This window comes from Lolium rigidum, chromosome 7, assembly GCF_022539505.1.
Source record: "Lolium rigidum isolate FL_2022 chromosome 7, APGP_CSIRO_Lrig_0.1, whole genome shotgun sequence".
NCBI lineage: Eukaryota > Viridiplantae > Streptophyta > Magnoliopsida > Poales > Poaceae > Lolium > Lolium rigidum.
In genome coordinates this window covers 84,318,321-84,329,020 of record NC_061514.1, presented here as the reverse complement: position 1 = coordinate 84,329,020, position 10,700 = coordinate 84,318,321, and the positions used below count along the sequence as shown (strand labels likewise).

Below are 10,700 nucleotides of genomic sequence, written 5' to 3'. Positions count from 1 at the left end.
GGGGGCCGGCCACCCCAAGACCACAAGGTGGCCGCACCCCATAGTGGCCGAGCGCCCCTCTCCCAAACCCTAGCCGCCCCACCTCCTCCACCTCTCCCGCAACGCTTAGAGAAGCTCCGCCGGAGTTCTCCATCGCCACCGCCACCACGCCGTCGTGCTTGCCGGATTCAAGGAGGAGCTACTACTTCCGCTGCCCGCTGGAACGGGGAGAAGGACGTCGTCTTCATCAACACCGAACGTGTGACCGAGTACGGAGGTGCTTCCCGATCGTGGCACCGTGATCAAGATCTTCTACGCGCAAGCGGCAAGTGATCGTCTACCGCAGCAACAAGAGCCTCATCTTGTAGGCTTTGGAAATCTTCAAGGGTGAGTCTCGATCATCTCCTCGTTGCTTCCATCTTCTAGATTGCATCTTGACTTGGTTTGCGTTCTCGCGGTAGGAAATTTTTTGTTTTCTATGCAACGTATCCCTACAGTAGAGCTTTTCCATTTTTTACTATGCCTGCAGCCATATCTATATATATATCAACAAGTGTCATGCAGTCTCTGCACCAGAAGGATCACTTAGATGATATTCCGTGCATGAGAGGCATTTATGTCATTGGAGTATGCCTGCAAATTAAATTGACCCATGGAATGTCATGATGGTTATAAAATTTGTGCAGGTTTTTTTTTCGTAAGAAGAGGTTAATTTTGAATTCTCAAATTTAGAACTTCCACTCCACCTTTATCTTTTGGTCTACTAACTAGATCCCAATTTTTCATAAATTTGCCACGCTTGTTGTTATCCCATAATAATTGTCTACCACTCTTCTTGAAATGAAAATGGTGATTGGAACTTTAAATGAACACATAACAAACATACATATGCAAGGCTGAAATTACAAAGTTCACTAGACTCAGTCTACTAATTGTAAGACATTAATGATAAGATGCTAGATAGTCTCTTGTCCAATCTTGGTACCATGGGCATTAAGGTCTTGTAGTTCCCATGATTTGATAAATACTCCGCAGCATTAATTAGCACCATCAGTATTTACATCCAAAAGATTCAGCGAAGCTTTTGATAAATACTCCGTAACATTTATTGGCATAAGGCTAGATTTGTGATAATTCACATGGAGCCAAGTGGATGTAGATAAAGCAACAAGTAATTCTTTTAGTCGCTAAAGTCCATTGAGATCAGCTGGCATTATCATCAAAGTATCATCTCCATATCGAATTATTAGAAACATTTAACCAAAGTCTTCTTTGATTGGTACTTAATATTCCTCTCTACCATGCATCATTGATTATGGACAATAGTATATCAGAAGTTTTGACAAACATGTGTTACTCCCCTTCTTCATATGATTTTCTTCCCTAGGATACCATTTAGCAGTACTGATGTAGAGTTAGAATTTAATATTGTGATAATCATTGATATTCATTTAGTACCTAAATCTTTTGCTCTGATCATAGCAATAATTGCATCATATTCTACCTTATAAAGGGCTTCTCAAAGTCAATATTGAGAATCAAAATTGGCTTCTTGGATTTGTGACGGATATTCAAGTAATCAAAAGTGTATCCAAGGTAGTCATAGTTAATGAAATGTTGACAATGTTTCGCAAGACCCTTGTGTTATTTATGTTCCAAATTTCCCACACCCTAAGCATTACTAGAGATGCAATGGTATTCTTCCTATGCCCAGTCGTGAGGGTCAAGATCACCCACAATTTTTTGACCATGTCGATGTTCACCCTATCCTACATGGCTATATACCAATCAATTTAAATGTAGTTGTTTCTCAATCAACTATTGACAGCTTTAAAAATAGTCATCACCCTTATATATGCTTACAGAGATCCTAAAATCTATTCGAACGGTATGTCTGACACTTGAAAAATATTTATTTCTCATTCATTTGGAAAATGTCAAAACATTAATATTCATGGTTTGTAGACATGTCGAGATCCTATATAAGAAGATGTAGTAACAACAAAATAAAACCATACTACATTTTTATGTATACTTAATTTGATTGTTGTATAATAGAGGTTTTGAATCACAAATTAAAAATGGGGCCTCAGGGCTCCCGCCTAGTAAAACATCCTAACCGTAAAAAATAAAGATGTTTAACAATGTAGTTGTTCATGCTTTATGTTCACACATAAGCTTTCCGGAAGAAAGACATTTTTGTGACATGTATACAAATAGATAAATTTGGCCCTCAAGTACTACAAATATTGGAGGAAAGTGCAAGAAACCACAATTGAAGTGTATCTTATCACAAAACCTTAAATTTTGGCATAAATGTTTGTGAACCCCAAGTCTTGCGATTTAATCACTTTTGGCATAAATGTTTGAGGACCCCAAGTCTTGAGATTTAATCACTTTTGGCTAAAACTTGTTAAAAAATTAAAAAAATCACAAAATATGTTAAATCTAGCAATTCAAACTACATGGATTGAGTAGCAACAAAATTTTGAACCCATTTCCCACATAATTTTAAATTATCACAATTTCTATAATTTTACTATCTTTTTTGAAATTTCAAACTTTCTAAACGATCCAACTAGTTCGTTACGTCATATATTTTGGTTTGTCGTGCACAGAGTAAATTGCATGCTTAACGTTGAATTATCTAGGGTTGTGCTTTGATGCTGATCAGATTGAGATCCCTTCATTATCTTGTTGCTATTCGCCGTGAAAAATCTGGTCGCACAGGGCAGCCCGATCTTTAAAGTCGACAAACAATAGGAACAATACATGGATTGCAATCCGATTGAAAATCATACTATATTAACCCTGAGAAACAAAGTGTTGGACAAATATGAATCAACACTCACTTGTGACAATGAACAAGATCACACGGATCAACAATCAACTCAGGATTTGGTGTCCCACGACATCGGAGCCTTCTTGTTTAATATCAATCACAAACATCAAGCTTGGAGATTACATGGAGGTAGCCATCCGACCCGCACGTTTGGAACCTGGCAACGCGCGAGGTCGAAATCGCATCCACACATGCATGCACGGCGATTAGCACCTAATATAGCAATTATCTTATACGGTTTTTTCTATAACTTGATAAGATGTATACAGATGCGTGTACATACCGTGGCGCCCATGCATGCCGTACAAGGTGCAGACTCATTACTACTCTGCACACGGGTCATTTATTGCTACCTAATGCAGCAGCAGAAAATTAAGCCTCTTACATAACTACGTAACAATTAGCATGATAGGAATAGATATTTTGGATATTTTTCCATCGGAGGAACTCGAAAAACAAAATTTTCCTACTGATTACTCCATTTGGAAGCAATTTGGATTTGTAAGATTAACTTTTAGCTCGTAATATTACCAAAATGGACATTTTGTACTAATGGTTTTCTATTGTAAAAATATTTTTGAAACATTATTTTTAAAATATGGAAATAGCCATTGATAGTTCTCCCAATTAATCATTGATGGAAAATAGTCAAAATCAACAAACTGAGGGTGCAGATGTGGAAGATCCGTCATGGAACACAAAGATTTAAACACAAAATCACTAATCAATGACGCAGATAGTAAAAATTACTAAATCATAAATTATATCAACAAATGATATCATACACCATTGATATTTGAGACATCTGTTTACAAATCAAGTTTGTGCTGAAAAAAATGATTTCCTGATCTGAAGACTGGACCGGGGCATCATCTCATAGTTAAGCTGAGCGATGGAGGAACTGAACATGCTCAGGATTAAAACTTGCAAAACATCGATTGCTTTTTTACATTAGCACAAAAGGTGAGATGAACCCTGTTGCACCGTTTGATAATCACATGATCCAAACCCAAAAAAAAAACCGCACGGGGAGGGGCCTCACCCTGATTCTGTTCTCAAAATTCTCACGAGTACACCCTGATCAGCAGCATCCTTCCACAAACATTTGACAGTGTTTGCAGAGAGTTCAAGATCCAAAGGCAGGATCCTGCGTTCAAAACATACGAAGACCAATTAGTAACGTGAAAGTGCGATGATTTAACACATAAACTTAGAGAAAGGCCAGCATTCTCCTGAATTAAAAACGCAAAAGGGTCAAATTGATTCCATAAACAACAATAATCCTAGTAAAGAAAGAACTGAGGTCTGTGACACTGCCATTAACATTTCCGTTGCTGCGAGAATTTGAATCAGCCGGACCACCTGGACATCGAACCTACAAACAAACTAACTAAAACCTCGTCTGTTTCCTGCTAAGTTCTATCTTAATTTCACAGAGCATTCGAGAGCAGAGCACGTTCAGATATCCAATTTCCATGGAACAAGAAAACAACATGCGGCTGGAGCACGAACCAAGAACCAAGGCGAAATTCGCGTCGCTCCAAGAACCAAGGCGAAATTCGTGTCGCTCCAAGAACCAGGCAGACACAGAATGACAGAAATCTGCAAAAGCGACGAAACAGGCCCCCAAGCTAAACCACCAAGAGAGATCCATCACGGGAAGGGAAAAAACACCAAGAGAGATCCATCAAGGGACCACCACGCGCTGGAGCTCGAGGGCTCGGGGCGGGAGCAGGTGTTGGGGGGAGGGGGTACTCCTGTTACTCCTCATGTGAGGAGGACGCCGTTGACCTCGGGCTCTGCACATGGAGGCGAACGGGATCTGGTGAGGGCTCCCTTGGCCGCGCAAGGATGGCACCTGCCGAGGGCCAGAGAGGAGGATGCCAGCGACCACGGGATCCCAAGTGTTGAGGAGGACGAGATCCGGTGGGGTTCGACGATGGAGCTCTCTTGCTTGAAGGAGGCGTTGTCGGCTGGAGATGATTTTGGGCAACGGAGATGGACGAGGTGGAGAGGAAGGGGGTTGGGAGGAGTTAATGTGAATCAGTTTGTCAGACAATTGCAAATACGAGATAAATACATATGGAAATACGTGTGGTGTCAGACACGTGGTGTTGTTTTATTGGGTTTCTTTTCATCCTCGCCCGTACCCGGGTTCCATTAGCTATTTTCGGGTAGCCATCCCTTTATATAGGTCAGTAGGAAAAACCTAAAACCCTAAACCCTACACCTAAACCCTTAAGCCCTAAAAACTAAACTGTAAAGTAGTAAAATAACGTGGCACTTTTTTTGCAGGTCATCTGTAAAAGTTCGATTGATCGAAGTGAGTGACCTCTCGTTGAGTTTTACTAGACTGGTCGTTGAGTTGAAAATGCTGCCTAGCCTGCAGTGGTACACTGGAACATTGGACAACAGCAGACAACGGGGTCGTCCCCTACCTACGCATTCAAATCGCCCTGGCCCCTCGTCGTACTTGCACGAAAGCACATCGCGCGTCATAAATGCGCTCTCCCTCTGCCCGTCGGCTCGACCAGTTATTATCGACGCCCTTTTTCCCACTCTCGTTGTTGCAGCAGGTGAAAATCCCGGGCATTTATGGCCCTCCTCGGCTTATAAATCCATCTCCGCATTCATTGCACACGTCCCGTCTCCTTGTCTGTGTCGCCAACCGCCCAAGCTCGCTGCCTTGCTAGAGGGAGGATACATCGATCTAGTCGTCGGTGATAGCGTGTTGCGTCGGCGGTGGTGCGGCGGCGCCATGGGGAGGACTCCCTGCTGCGAGAGCAAGGGGGTGAAGAAAGGGCCGTGGACGCCGGAGGAGGACAAGCTCCTCGTCGAGTACGTCCAGGCCAACGCCCCCGGCAACTGGCGCATGCTTCCCAGGCTCGCCGGTACGTAGCTCCAGCGAAGAATCATGTCGTTCTTCTGTGCAATCGGGTAGCTAGTGGTGTTTCAATACGGTCGAACTCATGCCGGTGTGCTCGCAGGGCTGAACCGGTGCGGCAAGAGCTGCCGGCTGCGGTGGACGAACTACCTCCGGCCGGACATCAAGCGCGGGCCCTTCACCCCCGAGGAGCACAAGTCCATCCTCCAGCTCCACGCCATCGTCGGCAACAAGTGAGTCCTGTTCTTCCAGTTTATTACTACCGCTACAGTTCGTGCGTCTGTGTTGAATTGAATGAGGACGCTCATTGAATGATCAAAGATCGGCGTCATTTATGAAGTCATCTGCGTTTATTGCCCATATAATCCAAAGATCTGACCTTGTTCTGCCGTCCTCGTGGTGATCTTCTCGATCAGGTGGTCCATGATCGCCGCGCAGCTGCCGGGCCGGACGGACAACGAGATCAAGAACTACTGGAACACCAACCTCAAGAAGCAGCTCCGCCAGCAGGCGGCGCTCAACCCGGCCGGCGACCACCCCGGCCTGGCCCTGGCCGGCTCTAGCTCCAGCTCCCTCGCCGCGCGCCACACGGCCCAGTGGGAGACTGCCCGCCTCGAGGCCGAGGCGCGCCTCTCCATGCTCTCCACCTCCGCCGCCACCACCAGCGTCACCGCCTCGTCGTCCTCATCCACCGCTGAGCACGGGGCGCCTGATGCGCCGTCCTCCGACGTCTTCCTGCGTCTCTGGAACTCAGAGGTCGGGGACACCTTCCGCCGCAAGTCCGTGCGCGAAGAAGCGGCGCCACCACAGAAGGAAGGAGGGGCGCCAGCAGCGGCGGTGCTGCGACCGCCCAGGGATGACTACTCCTCGGCGGCGTCCAATGTGACCACGGCCATGATGGCGGAGGACTACCACGCGTTCCTGGACCTGGCGGCCGAGGAGCTCGGCCTCTTCCACGGCGGCTTCTCGCTGTACCCGCAGGCCGACGGGCTGTTCTTCGATTTCCACTAAGCTAGGCTAAGCGAGGCTCTGCGTATCTCGGAGTACTGTACTGACGTACTTTCAGCACTATGCATGCGTACGCGTACGTACATACTGCGTGGATGTGGTACACATGACAAGCAGCAGGGCGTGTGCATGTCGTGTGTTGCCGTGGCGTGTGTACGTAGATGTACCGTGCAGTGTAACAAATGTGCGCGTCAGTGCACGACTGTGTGATGGCAGGGCAGGGTAGAGCAAGTTAGGGTTTTTATTCGACTGCTCTAGCTATGAGTCTAGGATTGACACGACAGGACATCTCCTGATGCTTGCCGTGGACTTCCCAGACCTTTTTTTTTCTTTTATTATTGTCTTGTGCAAACAGAGCAGCATGTGTGTACTTTTGGTTACCACTATATCGTGCGTACGTCTGCGCTCTGTACGTGTGAGGACCGATCGAGATGAGGCATGCATGTGTGGAGTATATAGTTTGTTTGATTTGTAGGATGGGAAACCATGTGTAATTTTCTATGAGCTAGTTTGCACTTAATTTTATAGGAAAATTTCCGTTAGGTCTTAACCCATGAAAATTGTTAATTGTCTCAGTGATAAATATGGCATGCACCTTTTCCCTCACACAAATTTCTAATGTTTTTCCTGCTATGCAATCATGCAATCAAACAAGTACTAATAGAAATTTCCGTGTTTACGTTCTCTAGGATTTCATATGCTTGTCATGTTAATCCTTTGTTTTATCCATTCCTGCATTTTCAAAATCTTGCAAACCAGATATATCTACGGAACCAAAGTTCAGTCACGAAGTCTGGGGATCGAGTATCTTGATGCGGTTGGATGAAGAGAGCACCTAAGGCAAGGCAAAACATTTGGAAAATTTCGAACAGTATTTACAAACTAAATTATTTTATGATATTCACTATCAATCAGCTTGGAAGCGAAATATGTTAATCAATATATTCATTCAAAATTAAAAAGGTATTAGACGTGGTAGCTCTATACATAAATTTATTTACTGCTAGACGAATGCATTTGATTTTATTTAAAAATAAACAACGAAATTCAAACACGCAATTGAGATATTTTAGATCTTCCTTATGAAACTTGCATACCCATGCTAGGAGCAAAATGAAATATCAAAACATGGGGAGTCTTACGGAGAGCGGCAGGATCCTCAGGGAGGAGGAAGAAGGAAGAGAGGACAGATAGTAGGAACATCTCTAGTCGCGTCTTCTAAACCGTCCCTCAAAGAGATTTGAGGCGCGCCGGATAAAAAATCGTTGCCAGTTGCGCGTCCTAAAGGTTCTTTTTGTCCGGCGCGGTCCAATACGGTGTCCGGCGCCCCAAACCCGTCCCTGCTACACATGGGATACTCTGGGCACGCCTGACACAACGAAATGAGAGGCGAGGAGGCACGGGCCCAACGCGTCAGCGGCTCGGACGCTCAACCGCCGCCTACGTAGCGACGGTGCAGTTGCCGGGAAGGTGAACCGTCGCATTGACAACCGCGTCGACCGACACGTCAACCGCCGGAATGGAGCGCGAACTCCTCGGAAGAGCAATCGCCGCTCTCTTCGACTTCTCGCCGCCGTTCATCGGCGCTCAATAAGACCCTTATGTACGCGCTTTCGGATCTTTAAACGGTCGCCATTCATCCAAGCTTCTCACGATGAGCGACCTCTCTGCGCTTCCATCAAACACAGACAACGAGGGAAAATCTCCAGGATGGCGCCATTGGTGGGACAGAGAACAGACGCCCAGCAGCGGTGATGATTCCCCGCAGCCACTGGACATTGCGGAGGAATGGCAGGCCGTGGAGGAGGAGGCGGAGGAGGAAAGGTCTGAGGAGGAGACGGAGGCGGTGGCCCGGGCGAAGGCGGAGGCGGGCGCAAAAGCGAAGGCCAAGGCGCAGCCAGCGAGCACCGTCGACGATAAGGAAGACACAAGTTTCTCCGACGCGTCGACCGACACCGCCTCTTTGGAAGAGGTGACGAGCAGGAAGCGCCACCGTGATGAGGACGACGAGGGTGGGCCATCAAAGAGGAAGAAGTAGTAGTTTAAAAAATTTATATGTAATTTGATTATGTTTTTTCGAAGTTTTTATATGTAATTTGTTTATATTGCACCGATTTGAATATTAGTACAGAGTTTTCTTCTATCTATTCAAACAAAAAAAAGGGTATTTTAATGTTTGGGGGCGACGTTTGCGGGACGAGGCTGGGGAGCGAGATCCCCCAAACGCGGCACGAACGAAACACGTCCCCCAAACGCTCAATCCGGCGCTGTTTTGGGGACGGTTTGGGGGACGCGACTGGAGATGCTCTAAGGGCATCTCCAAGGGATCCCCCAAAGAATGTCCGGATACTCTCAAATTATTTTTGTTTAGAGGTGCCTAAACACTATGTCCGGACAAATTGGGTGGGTATACCCAATGGCACCCCTAAGAGCATCTACAGTCGCGTCCCCAAAGCGTCCCCAAACGGCGCCAGATCGAGCGTTTGGGAGACGTGTTTCGTTCGTGCCGTGTTTGGGGGACGTTGCTCCCCAAAAACGGCCCCCAAAAAACGCACCCCAAATGAATAGAAGTGCACGAAAATAAATGTTTTCATTCAAATTTGATTATATATTACAAGTTCAAATGAAAACGGCTAGATTTCATCTAACCCTAGTCTACTGGCCGCCCGGCGGTGCGTTCGACGGCCCCGCCTCGTCGCCGCCTTCCCTTCGCCACAGCTCCTGCTGCGCGCACCGCCTCTCCATGCGTAGGGCGGAGGCCAAACGCCGCTGCTCCAGCAGCGCGTCGTCGCCTACCCTCCCCTGCTGCGCCGCCTGGAGGGAGAGCTCGACGGCGCGGAGAATCTGCGCGTCTTCACGGGCACGGGCGTTGTCCTGTAGCTTCTTCTCCATCTCGAATGACTCAACGAGTGCTCGTTGGTGATCCGCCGCCTCGTCCAGGTGCGGCCCGTCGTCGTTAGACCACTCGAAGCCGTCGTCGTCGTCCTCCGCCACCACCTCCTCCTCCTCATCCCCCTCGTCCTGCTCCTCCAGCGCCTCCATTTGCGCCGCCAACGCATCAGCCTCCGCCGCCAACACATCCGCCCGCGGCCCCAGGCCGCCTCCGCGGCCGCTAGCACCGCCTCCCGCTGCTGACGGTCATGCGCCGCCTCCCACTGCTGACGCTCCACCGCCTCCACCGCCAACTCATACATCTCGCACCCCCAGGCTGCCTCCGCTGCCGCCAACGCCGCCTCCCACTGCTAACGGTCATGAGCCGCCTGTCGCTGCTGACGCTCCCACCGCTGCTGCTCGATTGCCTCCCGCCATTCACTGTTCTGGAGACCCCACTCCATGTGCAGGTGCCGCCACTCTGCACGCCACCGCTCCACCCGGCGCCGCCGCGACTCTTCCTCCGTGGCGGCATCGAACACCCCTATGGTGTCTGCCAGCGCCGCCTCCTCCCACGCCTCGTTCTCCGCAGCTTCCGGGTCGATGTCGAACTGCAGTGATTCCGGTGGTGGAGGTGGTGGTGGAGGGAACTGGTAGGCGTCGGGGCGGTTCATCATTACGCAGTGGTTTTTATGCGACGAGGGTTGTGCTTGCGGCGGAGAAAGGGGTGCCGACGGCGTCTTCGGGAAGATAGAGCGGGAACAGGCCAGAAGCGGCGGGAAGAAAGTGCGGGACGCGGTGGCGTGCGAACACCGGCAACGCGTGGAGGCTCCGCAGCACTGATACGTCTCCAACGTATCGATAATTTCTTGTGTTCCATGCCACATTATTGATGTTATCTACATGTTTTATGCACACTTTATGTCATATTCGTGCATTTTCTGGAACTAACCTATTAACAAGATGCCGAAGTGCCGAGTTCTGTTTTACTGCTGTTTTTGGTTTCAGAAATCCTAGTAAAGAAATATTCTCGGAATTGGACGAAATAAAAGCCCGGAGGCCTATTTTCTCACGAAGCTTCCGAAGTCCGAAGGAGAGACGAAGAGGGGCCACGGG

General features: G+C 47.9%; 1 protein-coding gene and 1 long non-coding RNA gene across 2 annotated transcripts; one reads left to right on the top strand and one right to left on the bottom strand.

The window, feature by feature from the left end:
* Positions 1-3,560: 3,560 nt before the first annotated feature.
* On the bottom strand, positions 3,561-4,441 carry LOC124679469. Its single transcript, XR_006994989.1, has 2 exons — positions 4,334-4,441; positions 3,561-3,968 (listed from the first exon to the last, which is right to left on the bottom strand). It is a non-coding gene; the product is annotated as an uncharacterized LOC124679469 (long non-coding RNA).
* Positions 4,442-5,579: 1,138 nt separating this feature from the next.
* On the top strand, positions 5,580-6,716 carry LOC124671609 (transcription factor MYB17-like). The gene is made up of 3 exons (XM_047207965.1): positions 5,580-5,712; positions 5,809-5,938; positions 6,122-6,716. Exons 1-3 carry the CDS (start codon positions 5,580-5,582, stop codon positions 6,714-6,716), a joined length of 858 nt encoding a protein of 285 aa, XP_047063921.1.
* The last annotated feature ends 3,984 nt before the right edge of the window (positions 6,717-10,700 follow it).